Below are 16,034 nucleotides of genomic sequence, written 5' to 3'. Positions count from 1 at the left end.
CGACTAGTAACAGACTGGGAGATAGCCCATATAGTAAAGCTAACTAAGAATGCACAGGTGAGGGAAAACAGGCAGCTTGACAAGGCTTTTATTGAAAACATGGAACAGGTGGGTCTTGTATTGGTGTTAACAAGTAGGATTGGGGGAAGGAATCTGACTCAGATCACTTTTCAGTGATTCAGTTCACATTCCATCAACTTAAGTACAGTAGTACCTCGGGTTACAAACACTTCAGGTTACAGACTCCGCTAACCCGGAAGTAGTACCTCGGGTTAAGAACTTTGCCCCAGGATGAGAACAGAAATTGCACACTGGCGGCACAGCAGCAGCGGGAGGCCCCATTAGCTAAAGTGGTGCCTCAGGTTAAGAACGGTTTCAGATTAAGAACAGACCTCCGGAACAAATTAAGTTTGTAACCAGAGGTACTACTATAATTGACACCTTCCAAAATGATACACGAAGCAAACACAGCCTAAGCTATCCCTCCCTATCAACCACATGAAAATTGCTGATGGTCTTGGCAAACCACTTAAATTTTTTATGGCCTGTTGTAGCAGTTGTAATGCACTGTGCTAGATGCTGCACGGTTTTTATTTCTTATATTTTATTGTATATTGCAAATTACAACGCTGTAGATTCCAGATTGCAATGCATCAGAAACAGAAGAAGCAATACACATGCAATTAAGAAACCAATTATGGATATTTAATACGGGCATGCCGGTGACCACCACAATTTTGGAACCCCTGCATTATCAAGGTAACCTTCAGCAGTCAACAGATTCCACGAGTCAAATGGTGGCGAACCTCTGGCTTGGGGACTGACTGTGCAATATGGCAGCCCATTCTTAAATTCAAGACACTGAACAGGGGCGCTGGCCTGAGGAGTGAGGCATGCTGGGAAATCACACCTCCTTGTGGGCCAAATGCAGTATTCCAGGCCTCTCACTGTAGCCCTTGGGACTCTCCCCAGGCCAAGGTCTCCTCTCCCAAGCTCTGCTCCATTACACTTGACTGCTTTTGCCTGGCTGGAATGTTTCCTTGAAGTCAGATTAGGGAGGGGGGAGAAATAGGATTAAATTTGCATTTAAAGGCAAACCCACCTAATTCGCACTTGCCGAAATAATTAGCAAACAGAAACAAAGCAGTCCTTTGAGAAACCCACACTTCTGCCAGTTTCGCAAGGCAGCTCTCCAAAGCCAAGTGATAGGCACAAAAATGTGCATTAATGTGCATAAAACTGCATGCTTTTGTGAAACATGCACAGATGCATTAAATATGAGGAAATTGCTTTGAAAGAAAAGAAAAGTGTGCATTAGGAGAAATTTCACCAAACTGCGGATGAATTTTCATGAGGACTTTCCCTTTATTTAAAAATAAATAAATCACAAACTTATATGGAAATATGGAGAACTAAATCGAAGAGGCAAAAACTGAGAAACTGAAACTGACAGATTCACCCATCCCTAGTAACTAGCCTCAAGTAATTGTCCAACCAAATATATTACATAGGAAACAGATTTTTAAAAAACCAAAAAACAGCAGCTGGTATATTTATATTGGTTTGGTTTCCATGCTGTTGATTATGTGTGTGTGTGTTTCATATGAAAAAATCATTTAATCAAAGAAAAGAACAAAAGGGGGGGGGGGAATCACCAAAATCTTCCAAGCCAGGATGCTTGAAAGAACATGAACTCTCTTGCATTCTTAAGCCTTAGCCGGTTTGTTCGAGGAAGAAACAAGCAAACAATTTGCCTAATGAAGTACATCGTATAAACATTTCATACATTTACAGAAACAGCGAGTGGAGGACAAACACCCAGCAATGTGCTCACAGCACAGAACCAATCTGCCTAGTTTACAAGTACCTGCTACCCTGCCATATGCTATTTTAGATATACTTTTTATACACACACACACACACACACACACACACACACACAAAGAGCTTGGTACAGCAACACTGCTTCCCCCCTTGATTTGTGTGCCCTTGAGGGTTGTGTGGGAAAGCAAACGCTCAGCTTCGCTGTTCCTACAATTTTGTAAGTTTTAGGAGTATCCATTCCAATCTCTCTGGAAACTCAAACTTGGCAACCCGCTTAAAGCCGAGACTGCAGCATGTCATCTTGGCTAAGATACAATCAGCAGATGTCAATATTCTGTCACTTGGGACTAGAACTCTCTCTCTTTAAAACGGCACAGAAATAAACCTTATCCTCGCTCCCTGGAAGAAAATACATATTTATCTGCAAGCAAGTCGCTGCTTTGACATATATAAGTGGCGCCTGGGCACATCTCAAAAGCAGGGGGGGCAACGGGGGGGGAGACTATGAGAGGCTCTGCAGTGTGATTGGGAAAGGGGGGGTGGCACCCACTGCGATGCTACCCAAAGCAGCTAAAAGGAATGTGCAACCCTGCACTCCTGTAGGCATGCTTACTCAGAAGTAAACCCCACTGTGCTCGGTGGGGCTTCCTCCCAGGGAAGCCTGCCCAGGGCTGCAGCTTTCTCCCCAGAGAATTAGCACATTGCAGACAGCCAAGTCTATTTATCCAATTTCATCACCATGGTGGCACTGATTTTGAAAAGGAAGGAGGAGGAGGAGGAAGAAGCAGGAGTTCTCTCAAGTTCTTTGCAGCCCCAGGAAAGAATTCTTCAGGCAACAGAGGAAAGTTTAAGGGGCAAGCTAGTTTTTTTAGGGGGGGGGCATAGGGTGAACAATCATCTACCTATTGGGGAGGGAAAGGGCAGCGTGGTTTAAGCCCTGGATCTGGACTGTTCACAATGCAAACCACGCAGAAGGGGGAGGGGGAGGCGCCGATTTCCTACCCTGACAAGAGCAAAGGCTTCCTTTTGCACTGCAGCGTTCCCACACGGCACAATGCCGGTTTGTTTAGCCTTTTTTGCATATGCGTTTTTTTTCTTCTCCTTTTCTTCCTTTAACCCATTCCCATAGCAATCCAGCACACGCGCTGCTCCCCCACCGCTCCGAAACAATGAGCGAGCACACGAAACGTGGGCGATTATCCCTAATATGATTAGCTTCTCTTCTCCCCCCCCACTCCAAAAAAACCAACCACCCTTCCACATGGGGGAGGGGAAGGCGCCTACGAAGGCGCAACCTTTGTGGGCAAAACAAAGGTTAGCGTGGAAAGGAGGGCGGCGGGGGGGGTTAAGGTGCGCTCTCTCTTTGCACGAGATCAGATACACCCCCCTCCACCCCCCCAAAAAAGATGCATGCTCGTGGTCTCCCTCCATCAGCACCCCAGTGACCCAGATCAGCTCACCATCTCGCCGCCTTCTGCTGCGTCTCCGCCTTCAGCTGAGGATGATCATAGTCATGGGAGAGATTCCTCCTCGCTTCACACGATCGCAGAGGAGGCGGGCTGGGAGGGAGGAAGGGGGAGGAGCCGCCTTCAAATCAAATACTCAGCAATTGATCAGCAGAGCAAGAAGGTCAAAGCTTCACACGCGCGCACACGGCATCTCGCTCTCCCGCTTTGCGCTCTCGCTCTTGCCGGAGCTGCCAAGCGCGCCCGCAAAGGTTTCCTCCTCCCCTTGCAGATTTCTCTCGCCTGGCTCTAGAGGAGGAGGAGGAGGAAGAAAACAGACACACAACACGCACAGGAGGTGCATCAGGGACGAGCCGAATTGCCTCCCGTTCCCAGCTGCCCTCTCCCGGCCCTGCAAAGCTTTCCTCGTCTAGCCCAACAGCCTGGGCGCATCGGAGAGAGAGTCACACACAATTGCCTCGCTGCCCGCAGAGGGAGCAAAATGGGAACACGCCGACGACCCCACGAGCAGGGCGGAGAGGGAGGGAAAGTCTGGATCTCTTCTCCAAAAATAATTTTAATAGGCCAGCATGCACAGATCTTCATTATATTAAGGGGGTAGGTTTGAATTATTATTATTTTTTCCAAAAGCCTGAACTGCCATTCCCTGCACATTTTAGGGCGAAGGTGGCAGGGGCCTTACTTGCAAGGCCACGTGCTTAGGATTGGGGATGCGCCAGATCCTACTTTTCGTCCTCCCGACTTTTTTCTCCCCCCTCCACCACCCGCCTCAAACAAACACAAAAGATCCCCTCCCCACAATAAAAAGGTTTATTATTATTATTATTATTTATTTATTTTATTTTTATTATATTATTATTTTGTTGATATTCCGGCTTTCCTCCAAGGAAGGAGCTGGAGGTAGTGTCCATGGTTCTCCTCCCGCCCCCCTCTTCGTTTTACCCTCACACAACAACCCTGTGAGGTGGGTTAGGCTAAGAAACTGCCTGGCTCAAGGTCACCCAATGACTTTGTGGCTGGGAGGGGGCGATTTGAACCCTGGTGCGACGCTCTCCACAACTGCAACACCACACTGAAAAGGCTTCGTTTTCAAACAGGGTACAATTTGAAACTAGTTTGGCTTTAAACCAGTTGCAATCCCCTGAAGGCTTACCTGGGAGTATGCCCCAGTGAGCACAAGTCAGCGTGCTATAGCTAGATAAATATTCTGCCAAGCAATGCTTTTTTATTTCATTTCCTTCTTCCCTCGTTCCCTGCCACAGTCTGATCCCAGCAAGTTCCTATTTGTTCCAAGGGACTTAAAGGTAAAGGGACCCCTGACCATTAGGTCCAGTCGTGGACGACTCTGGGGTTGTGGTGCTCATCCCGCTTTACTGGCTGAGGGAGCCAGCGTACAGCTTCCAGGTCATGTGGCCAGCATGACTAAGCCACTTCTGGCGAACCAGAGCAGCGCACGGAAACGCCGTTTGCCTTCCTGCCAGAGCAGTACCTATTTATCTACAGTGGTCTAAACCACTGAGCCTAGGGCTTGCCAGTCAGAAGCTCGGCAGTTTGAATCCCCAAAATGGGGTGAGCTCCCATTGCTCAGTCCCTGCTCCTACCAACCTAGCAGTTCGAAAGCACACCCAAAAGTGCAAGTAGATAAATAGGTACCACTCCGGTGGGAAGGTAAATGGTGTTTCCGTACACTGCTCTGGTTTCGCCAGAAGTGGCTTAGTCATGCTGACCACATGACCCAGAAAAACTGTCTGTAGACAAACGTCGGCTCCCTCTGCCAGTAAAGTGAGATGAGCGCCGCAACCCCAGAGTCCTTTGTGACCTGACTTAACTGTCAGGGGTCCTTTACCTTTTTACATTCTGCATGTGCAAATGGCTTTAGATACCTATTAGGTCCATAAATTACCATAGAGCATATATTCAACACGAAAAAGTGACAATTAGTTGTTGACAAAGGACAGCTGGACATATAAAGGGGCCCATTACCCTCAATAGTTTAGGGCCTCATCAAACCTAAATCCAGCCCTGGTCCACGGGGGTTTACTCCTGTGTAAGTAAAAGTTAGGCTCACAGCTCCCACTCCACTGAACACCATGGGGCTCCTTCTTAAGTATTATCACTTGCATTTGTGGCTTCAAGCAGAGGGAGCCGCAGACAAACTCCCCACTCACCATCCCGTTTTTTACAGCTGTGTCCATGGATTGGTTCTCTTATACCCAGCGACCACCACCCGATTGGTGGGATCTGTCTTGCCGGACGCCCTTGCGGCTGCTGCTCTCTTTGTGTTGGGTAATCCGATTGTCTGTCAAAGCAGTTTCATGTAGTCGGTGGCTCATTCTTTCTCTCCATCTCCTCCCCACAACTCCATATTCTAGGTCCCTGGATGGGCTTCCCCAGACACATTTTATCCAGTGTTTGTGCATCAGCTACAGAAGCTCCACTGGAACAGCTCACCATTCTGGGAAATGGGAAGGACAGCTAATAACCCCTGACTAAACCTCTCCAGAAAGGGTCATTGGATTTCAATAGACAACAATGAATCTTCTCACCCTCGCAGGTACTAGAGTCCGTTTGTTGACATTTGCAGGCTTCCCAGGGAAAAATCCAGAGTAGGCATGTGATGCCTTGAATGGCATCAGAAACTCAGCTAGGATGTGGGTTCAAACAGCTTTGTAATGTGGGCTGTCACCCTCCCTCTGCTTTCAAAAGGGGCAGCCACAAAAACAAGAGAGAGAGGGCACCGTTATTCCTATTGTACGGCTCAGCAACCGAGGCTGATGGTGCAATTTGTTCAAGCCTGCCTGGCTATCCGATGTATGTAGCCCTTTCTAGAAGTTATTTTCAATACTGGCAACAAATGTGTCAGGATCACTGCAATTGTCACGGCACAAACAGTCATCACCTAAATGCTTAAAGGTAAAGGGACCCCTGACCATTAGGTCCAGTCGCGGACGACTCTGGGGTTGCGGTGCTCATCTCGCTTTATTGGCTCGCTTTATTCCGGGTCATGTGGCCAAAATGACTAAGCCGCTTCTGGAGAACCAGAGCAGTGCACAGAAACGCCGTTTACCTTGCTGCTGGAGCAGTACCTATTTATCTACTTGCACTTCATGCTTTCAAACTGCTAGGTTGGCAGGAGCATGGACCGAGCAACGGGAGCTCACCCCGTTGTGGGGATTTGAAACGCCAACCTTCTGACCGGCAAGCCCTAGGCTCTGTGGTTTAACCCACAGCACCACCCGTGTCTCTCACCTAAATGCTTAGGGAGCTGCAAAATCACCTCCCTGCCCAAATACACTATTGAATATCACACATGTGTGTTTCCATTGTGGAAGTGCAACACTGGGAAATATATGACCCTCCCAATGCTATTGAACTCCAATTCCCATCAGCCGTGGCAAGCATGGCCAATGGCCAGGGATGATGGCAGCTGTAGTCTAGCACCACCAGGAAGGTTACAGGGATTTCCATGCCTGCACTAGCAAGTACAGTGTGAAATTTGGTGGCATGGGTATCATTGATGCTTATCAGTATCTGTGGCATCGTTGGTCAGAGACGGCACATGCCCATTTCACCACCTCCTAGTCCATGGTTGAGATGTAGTTGATGGTGATGATGATCAGGGCCGGATTTAGGTTTGATAAGGCCCTAAGCTATGGAAGTCAAAGGTATAGGGACCCCCTGACCATTAGGTCCAGTCGCGGATGACTCTGGGGTTGCATCACTCATCTCGCTTTATTGGCTAAGGGAGCCGGCGTATAGTTTCCGGGTCATGTGGCCAGCATGACTAAGCCACTTCTGGCGAACTAGAGCAGCACACAGAAATGCCGTTTACCTTTCCGCCAGAGCGGTACCTGTTTATCTACTTTCAGTTTGATGTGCTTTCGAGCTGCTAGGTTGGCAGGAGCTGGGACAGAGCAACGGGAGCTCACCCTGTTGCGGGGATTCAAACCGCCGACCTTCTGATCGGCAAGCCCTAGGCTCTTTTGTTTAACCCACAGCACCACCCTTCTTATGGGGCCCTTTATATGTCCAGCTGTCCTTTGACAACAACAAATTGTCACTGTTTTTTTTGTGTTGCATATATGCTATATGGTAATTTATGGACCTAATAGGTATCTAAAGCCATTTGCACATAACAAAATATGTATTTTATCAAAGTAATTGTTGAATTGAAATACAATTAATGAGAAAACCAGTGATATTTTAGGGAGCGGGCTAGCAGGCAGGGGCCATTACTTACCACATAGGAGCCTACAAAACACATAACACTGTTGCTGTATGTAGGTTTTATTCTATTTTTTTTTTTAGCTTCTATTTTGGAAATGTACATCCAGGTTGGTTTTTTCCTTTAAATTTTCTGGGGGGCCCCAAGAGAGTGGGACCCTAAGCTATAGCTTGTTTAGCTTATACATAAATCCGGCACTGATTGATGATTATAGCTAAGGTAGAAGACAGGAGTGCCTGGCGTGCTCTGGTCCATGGGGTCACGAAGAGTCGGACACGACTAAATGACCAAACAACAACAAGCTAAGGTAACTTTAAAAAAAATTACAGCTTTCATCTATAGGTCATGAGTGCATCCTTGCTGTTAACACAAATCATGCGGCAACAGTAAACTGAGTTGTTTTTTTAAAGTTGCAAATGCCAGCAAGGCTTTTGCCTCTGCTAACAACACTGCTTCAGGAACCCATTTGTGTTCTTTGTGGGCTGTGGACTTCCTACCTCCTGCAGTGAAACACCGGGCACATTTTTTTCAACAGCAAAACAAAACCTGACACGATCCCATTCCAGCAGAGTTATCACCTATATACCAATGCTACGCCTCCTTTCCCAATTGTGATGGCTTAAAGCTTTTAGCAATAAAGATTCCATTCATTCATTCATTCATTCATACCCCTCCTTTTTCCTGGTGGACCAACTCACCATGTTTAAAATCAAGTAATGGAGTCCACATAGTCATCTAGATAAAATAAGACTTTGATGGCTGAGGTGGGTTGTAAACTCATCTCCCTGTTTCCTGCACTAAACTCCAATGCCTTAAAAGTTTCTGAAGAACCAGATCAAAACTTTGATGGCTCTGTTGTGAACTGTGTTTTCTGGCCAATACATTTTCAACAGCTAAATGCACATACATTAGCACACACTCATGGAGATAGACACACCCCACACCCTTGGTTATCAATAAAAATACATTCACTTGCCCTCAACCTTGGTAATAAAAGTTCCCATAATGTTCATTGTGTGTCAGTTGGACAAATTGATGCTAAGAAGATACCTGTGTTATTATAATTTTGGCAAGTGCTTGAATTTTCTCCTGACATCACTAGAAAGAAGGCCTTGTATACATAATGTGCCAGGCAAAAACTTTCCTCTAAAACCAGACCTTTGATGTTGTAACTACAGTATTAGTGGCCTATTAGTGGGATGTTTTTAATGTTTTTTTCCCCTCTTCGTTTTAATGTATCTATGTGGGGTTTTTTGTCTGTTTATTTGGTTGTTTGTAAATCACTTTGGGTTGCCCTGGGCAAGAAAAAACTACCAACAAATCCAAATAACAACAACACAACATAACGTGTGTGTGTGTGTGCGTGCGTGCGTGCACATCATATAAACAGTATATTATTTTAAATTCCTGCTAGGAGCACAATAATCCAGTCCTTACAAGTAGGACCTGCAACAAAAAGTTGCAGTGCAGAGTCCATTGTTCCACCCTGGTGTGCCTTCTCCAGGATACTCCAGTCCAGTCTGTCAGTATCTTGTGGCTGCTAAGCATCCTCAGTCCTCATTGGACTGTTTTTGGAAAGATTCCACTCTCCACATATGATTCCTGCCATAAACATTTTCAGTAAACATTGCAAATTTCAGGGTCCCAAGTAAACATGCACAGGTTAGATGGTTGCACTCCTATGTACTCTCTTACCAGAGAGTAATCTCCTTGAATACAACTAGGCTTACTTTCCAAGTAAAAGCATGAATCAGATTATGTTGCAAACCATCTTATTTTTCCCTATTTTCTTTTTCTGATTAAAGGCGCAGTCGCCTCCCCATAACAAAAATTGTGATGACAGGTGCAAAACATGAATTATTATTTTTTTAAAGCAAATTGCTCCTGCTACTCACTGGCATTTATCACCAAGGCTGCCTCAGTAATGCAAATCTGAATATTCCAAGAGACTACCTTAAGCCATCTCAGAACAATTCTACACCACCTTTAATCCAAATCCACCTGCAGTAAACAACCTCATTTTGCTGGGCTCTTGAGTGATAGCTTATGACATGTTTCGCTATACTCTAATCAACCATTCAAAAGCATTTTCTGAGGCACTGCTTCCCAATGTAATCTCTTCTGCTTAACATCAAAATTATCTGCTGGTCTCAATATAGTAAGTTACAGAGTCATTCCTGAGAAACGATGAGTGTTCTCTGCCTCAAAGTACTGCACATACATTAAATAATCAATTGTAGCTCCGTGTGCACTAATAGATACTGCAGCTTGACTTGATCAGAGCTGTTGCACCTTGGAAACCAATTTCACACTGAAATCCTGCCTGTGTGTTTATTCCGGCTACTGTTTTGCAATTGGTGCGTGATGTGTACAACAGAGGCCATCATAACAATATAATTCTTCCAACCACAGTAACAAAACAGGCTTAAAATCCAGAGCAGGTAAATTGTTCTGCAGTCACAATTAGAATGTATTATGCAAAGGAGAACTCCAGCAGGTTTGGATTTTCCCACTCAATCTGCATAATATTTGCATGAGCTTAATAGACTAATTTAATCTTGCTAGCCAAACTGTCAGCCCATTAAGGAGGGGGAACCCATAGCTGGTGAATAGTTTATTTTCTTTAAAAAAATAATAATACTGACATTAGATACACTATAAAATTTCCCAGTTTTGTTCCCAAAATGGCACTGGCTTGAACAAGAGGGAGGTATCCACAGAATTAGAGGAAATATTTGCAAAAGTCAAAAAAACAAACAAAACCCTTTATTTAAAAAGTCCATGATAGGGAGGTCCTTGCATCAAAGACTGTTGGACAGAAGCTCCCAGAGGAAACCCTTAGACCCTTAAGCACCTTCCTCCGAGGAACAAGATGCTTCCCCCCACAAATCACCAGTCCCGTGGGCACAGGGAACACTCCAGGAGGGAGGCTATAGAATGGAAGGCATCCAGTGGGGCAGGAAGCACATCAAAAGAGAGGTTATGAAACAGGAGTGGAGTGCAGCCTAAAAACCTTTGTGGAGAAAGTTGCTCACTTGGAGCTCTCCGTGGTCCTGCATTTCCTGATGAGCCTTGCCTCTTTCTCCATGGAATATGATGGAAGACTTAGTCTATTCAATGCCTCTGGGAGAGCTTCAAAGACTTGATAATTTTATTTAATGGGAGCTATAGTTCCACAAGGGAAACAAGGGTGGCGCTGTGGGTTAAACCACAGAGCCTAGGGATTGCTGATCAGAAGGTCGGCGGTTTGAATCCCCGTGACGGGGTGAGCTCCCGTTGCTCGGTCCCAGCTCCTGCCCACCTAGCAGTTCGAAAGCACATCAAAGTGCAAGTAGATAAAAAGGTACCACTCTGGCGGGAAGGTAAACGACATTTCCGTGCGCTGCTCTGGTTCGCCAGAAGTGGCTTAGTCATGCTGGCCACATAACCCGAAAACTATACGCTGGCTCCCTCGTGTTGCGTTTGCAAAGTAAAGGAAGGATTGAACTCTGATTAATAAGAATACACACAGAGACTTGAACCAGCAAGACTCTGGGAAGGGTGCGTATAATTGTGTCTCTCTGTGCTTGTCCGTGTCAGATTTTCGCAGCCCCCAGCCCAGGCCATTTTATTCACAAAATAACTTTTTACAGAGTGTTCAAAAGAACCAATCAGATTTCTTCTGAGCAATTCCACAAACCCACGTGGGGACAAGTTAAACTACTAAAACTAATTAAGCACAAATATTTCTAGAGTAAATAAGTTGAGAACTACAAAGGGGAGCATCTGGCAGCCCCGGAGGTAATAAACAAGCAATACACATGATAAGGAGGATGGCCAGGAGGACAGACAACAATCACTATCACCTTCATGTGAGATCTGTTTCCTGGCCCTAAGATTAACATCCGAAGATTACCTATTAGAAACTGCCGAGTCTTTGAGGACACAGGACGCCTGCCTGTCTAAGTGTGTACGTGATTTGTCAGGCAAGGAGAAATGGGCAGTAGAGGCAAAAGGGCATCAAAAGGGCATGAATGTAGAATCTTATGGGATTTAATCAGAAATTATCGTCAATATATCAAACCCAGTCAACACAATGTCTTCATCGTGGACACGATGGCTTGATGTATATTCTATAATTCCTCATGGTAATCCCATCTGATCCCTACACCTCGGCCAATGAAGCGAGATGAGCGCTGCAACCCCAGAGTTGGTCACGACTGGACCTAATGGTCAGGGGTCCCTTTACCTTATACAGTGGTGCCTCGCAAGACGAAAAGAATCCGTTCTGTGATTCTCTTCGTCTAGCTGTTTTTTTCGTCTTGCGAAGCAAGCCCATTGAAGGATTAGCGCTATTAGCACTATTAGCGGCTTTTAGAGGCTTTTAGCAGCTTATCTGCTGATCGGATCAGCTGATAAGCGGCTTAGCGCTATTAGCGCTATTAGCGGCTTATCTGCTGATCGGATCAGCTGATAAGCGGCTTAGCGGCTTAGAAAAAGGGGGGGGAACCCAGCAGGAACTCGCAAGACATTGTCGTCTTGCGAAGCAAGCCCATAGGAAATTCGTTTTGCGAAGCACCTCCAAAACGGAAAACTCTTTCGTCTAGCGAGTTTTCCTTCTTGCGAGGCATTCATCTTGCGGGGCACCACTGTAGTTCCACAACATCTGGAGAACCACAGGTTGTGGCATGACCCCTGAATGCAGAAGCAAACCAGACACAGAATCTGAGGCAGCAGCTAAGGAGGCTGATCAAGTTCAAGGCTTTGAACTGACTGTGACTGAAGCTGTCAGACAAGAACCTCTCATTCTGCCAGGACCAGAGCCTGGACCCTCATGGGGAACCACTGCATTCGTCAGTCCTGCATTTAAGCTAGTGAAGTGGTCCTTTAAGATTCTGAAGGTCTCTACAAGCTGGTGGAGCCTGAGGAGATAGTCGGGAGATGAAGGGTTAGACCACATTTGCACAAACCATTTAAAGCATTATGATACCACTTTAAACAGGCATGGCTGCCCCCAAATAATTTTGTAAGCTGTGGTTTGTCAAGGGTGCTGAGAGAGACACCCTATCTCATTACCCTCAGAGAGATACAATTCTCAGAGTGGTTTAACGGTCAGTTCTTCTTATGAGGAAACTGTAGCTCTGTGAGAGGAATAGAGTCTCCTAAGGACTCTCAGCACATTTAACAAACTACAGCTCCCAGAATTCATTGAAGGAAGCCATGAGCATTTAAAGTGGTGCTTTATGAGTATGGAGTGAATATAGCCGAAAAGGCCTCAGTATGCTCCCAACTTTATGTGAACAAGTTGTTCACTTGGAGCTATCCATGGTCTGCAACCTTTGACTCACTGCTTTCTTTGTGAGATCTGGCCTCAATAGGACTGCCGTACGTCCAGATTTCCGCAGACATTATTGGGATTTCAAAGGTGGAATTGACGTCCAGGGAGAAATTTCCAAAAGGTGATACTTTGCCCTGGATCTTAGGCAAGTCAATCAGAAAAAAAACCTCAACTTTCAGGGTGTCCTGGTTTTTACTTTTTGAAACATGGCAATCCTAGCCTCATATCTGTACAGCACTTATATTTTTTTTTGGGGGGGGGAGAGACGATGGCTTTATGATTCTTAAAAAATGTGTGTGTAATACCCAGAAGGTAAGCCCCACTGAATACCCCCCAGAAAATTGTTTATAGGCCTTAATTTTCATTGTCTCAGCATCCACAGCTGGTGAATGGTAATAGCATGCATGAATTTATTGAAATGCAATTTCACATAAGTGAATCACAATAGCACCTTCCCCCTGACACCCTCTCAAACTATAATGTACTGGGTTTAAAAGAGTGAGAGAGAGAAAAAAACCTAAACTGCCCACTATGCCAAAGTGCAAACCACGAAGCTCACCATCTCTCAGCCCTAAACTACTTCACAAGGTTGTTACGCAAATAATATAGAGAAGGGAAGAGCTTTGTGCACTACCCTGAGCCTTGGGAGGAAAGGTATGATATAAAAAGCAAAAATAAAATATGCACACAACTTAAGTCTGCATCCAGCATGTAACAAAATTTTGGTGCATTCAATCATATACACCTAATTATGTTGTGTGTCTTCTCCTCCCTCTTATTCTCTTCTGTATTCCATTGTCTTCAACCAACTACCTATCTTATTATAAAGATAAAGGTATAGGGACCCCTGACCATTAAGTCCAGTCACAGATAACTCTGGGGTTGTGGCGCTCATCTTGCTTTACTGGCCAAGGGAACCGGTGTTTGTCCGTATACACCTTCCAGGTCATGTGGCAAGCATGACAAAGCCACTTCTGGTGAACCAGAGCAGCACATGGAAACGCCATTTACCTTCCCACCACAGCGGTACCTATTTATCTACTTGCACTTTGACATGCTTTCGAACTGCTAGGTTGGCAGGAGCTGGGACCAAGCAACGGGAGCTCACCCCGTCGCGGGGATTCAAACCGCGACCTTCTGATTGGCAAGAGCTTTTGTTTCTAAAAAAATAATGTTAAGGGGTACTCTCATTTTGACTCAGGAAAACCACCATTTTATAGTTCAAATTGAGAAAAATAAATACGTACAGTAAATGGACAAAAGTACAAAGATTTACAAAATGTTTAGGGGTATGCATACCTCTGAGTCCCCCCAGAAAAAAGTACTGCTTTTATCTATTTCTATTAAACTTATGACTTATTTCCCTCTTATATTTGCATAAATTTTTTTTCAAAAACGCTATTTTCTGTACATGTAAAATCAAAAACGTTATAAATACTGTATATATTTTCTCTTTCCCCCCCAACCCAAAAAAGGCATTTACAGAAAGAAGCATAAATAAATAAATAAAATCATTTGAAAGGGAGAGAGGGCCGAGCAGGAGGAGGGAACAGCCAGGGAAAACATTCCCTACCTAAAGCAGGTTGCCCAAAAGAAAAAGCCCCGCCTCTTCTGGAAGCCTGAGAGGCTTCCAGCTGCTCTTGGCGAAGCCAGCCAATCAGCGAGGAGCAAAAAAAAAGGAAGGAGGAGGCGGCGGCGAGGGAGGGGCCGGCGCGAGGTGCGTTCAAACCTGGCCAATGAGCGGGCGCCGGGCGTGGTCAGACCCGAGAGGCGAATGAGCGCGGCCGTTGTTGCGAGGTGGGCTGTGTTCCCGGAAGCGGGTCGAAGGGAGCTCGGTGGTTCTTGCGCGCTTAGCCTTCTGAGGGGGTAAGTGGGAGAGGAGAGGCGGCTGAGGGCGGTTTGGCGCCGGGAGGGGAGTCGGCCAGCTGAGGGCGGGGCCCGGCGGAGCCCGGGCACAAGGAGCCGGCTGTGGGGGAGGAAAGAAGCGACTCTTCCCTCCGTTCAGTTCCCGCTTCCAGTGCTGCGAAGCGGCTGTTGACGTTTGGATGGGTGGGGCGCGGCTTCCCTTCCCTGCGGAGGCATGGAGGGCTCTTGACTTAGGGCTGCCTTGGAGTGTTGGCCGCACTCGCAGCAGACCCGTTGGAATGAATGGGCGTGACAAACCTGGGTCCATTCATTCATAATAATAATAATAATAAAGGTAAAGGGACCCCTGACCATTAGGTCCAGTCGTGGCCGACTCTGGGGTTGCGGTGCTCATCTCGCTTTATTGGCCGAGGCAGCTGGCGTATAGCTTCCAGGTCATAATAATAATAATAATAATAATAATAATAATAATTTTTATTTATAGCCCGCCCTACCCAGCCGAAGCCGGGCTCAGAGCGGCTAACAACAGTAAAATGGTAAAACATTCTAAAATCATTTCATTATAAAATTAATTCCAATTAAATCAATGTCAACCATTTGGGCTAGAAGTTCTGTGAGGATTGCCAAAGGAGGGAGTCAAGCTAATAATAATAATAAATTTATTATAATAAAATCATGTGGCCAGCATGACTAAGCCGCTTCTGGTGAACCAGAGCAGCACACAGAAACGCTGTTTACCTTTCCAGCCAGAGCAGTACCTATTTATCTACTTGCACTTTGACGTGCTTTCAAATTGCTAGGTTGGCAGGAGCAGGGACTGAGCAACGGGAGCTTACCCCATCGTGGGGATTCGAACCGCTGACCTTCTGATCGGCAAGTCCTAGGCTCTGTGGTTTAACCCACAGCACCACCCGCGTCCTTAATAATAATAATTTATTATTTATACCCCGCCCATCTGGCTGGGCTTCCCCAGCCACTCTGGGCGGCTTCCAACAAAATATTAAAATACAGTAATGCATCAAACATTAAAAGCTTCCCTAAAAAGGACTGCCTTCAAATGTCTACTAAAAGCCTAGTAGTAGTTGTTCTCTTTGACATCTGGTGGGAGGGCGTTCCACAGGGTGGGCGCCTCTACCGAGAAGGCCCTCTGCCTTCAGAAATAGATTCATAGGATTGGAAGAGGTGCCAAGGGTCTTCTAGTCCAAGCCCCTGAAATGCAGGATATATTCAGCTAAAGCAGTGGCTCCCAACCTTGGCTGAGGGCGGGGAGCGACTGCCTCCCCACCTTGGCTAAGCTCATGCTCCAGTTAACTCCTGTCTGTGTACCTTCTGCAGA

At 45.9% G+C, this 16,034-nt stretch overlaps 2 protein-coding genes across 12 annotated transcripts in view; one reads left to right on the top strand and one right to left on the bottom strand.

Annotated features, from left to right (window-relative positions):
- Positions 1 to 3,682, bottom strand: part of ARVCF (ARVCF delta catenin family member) — a 615,179-nt gene extending 611,497 nt beyond the window's left edge. For 3 of the 10 annotated variants that reach the window (XM_081174756.1, XM_081174762.1, XM_081174761.1), the window contains exon 1: positions 3,285 to 3,681. The gene's annotated coding sequence lies outside the window, so the exon portion shown is untranslated. Of the gene's footprint in view, positions 1 to 3,284 lie in introns of all 10 variants that reach the window. The other 7 variants (XM_081174763.1, XM_081174765.1, XM_081174766.1 and 4 more) reach the window with 4 other exon arrangements.
- A 10,924-nt stretch (positions 3,683 to 14,606) lies between these two features.
- The window catches only part of TANGO2 (transport and golgi organization 2 homolog), a gene marked incomplete at its 5' end in the record, with an annotated part of 99,153 nt that continues 97,725 nt past the window's right edge, over positions 14,607 to 16,034 (top strand). Inside the window, one exon of one of the 2 annotated variants that reach the window (XM_081175090.1) lies at positions 14,607 to 14,698. In XM_081175090.1, coding sequence (XP_081031216.1) covers positions 14,607 to 14,698 — 92 coding nt within the window. The remainder of the gene's footprint in view (positions 14,699 to 16,034) is intronic. The other variant, XM_081175092.1, reaches the window with a different exon arrangement.

Source organism: Podarcis bocagei (genome assembly GCF_964188305.1).
Source record: "Podarcis bocagei genome assembly, chromosome: 16".
Lineage (NCBI taxonomy): Eukaryota > Metazoa > Chordata > Lepidosauria > Squamata > Lacertidae > Podarcis > Podarcis bocagei.
Note: the sequence above shows the minus strand (reverse complement) of the source record. Positions and strands in the feature narration are given on the sequence as shown.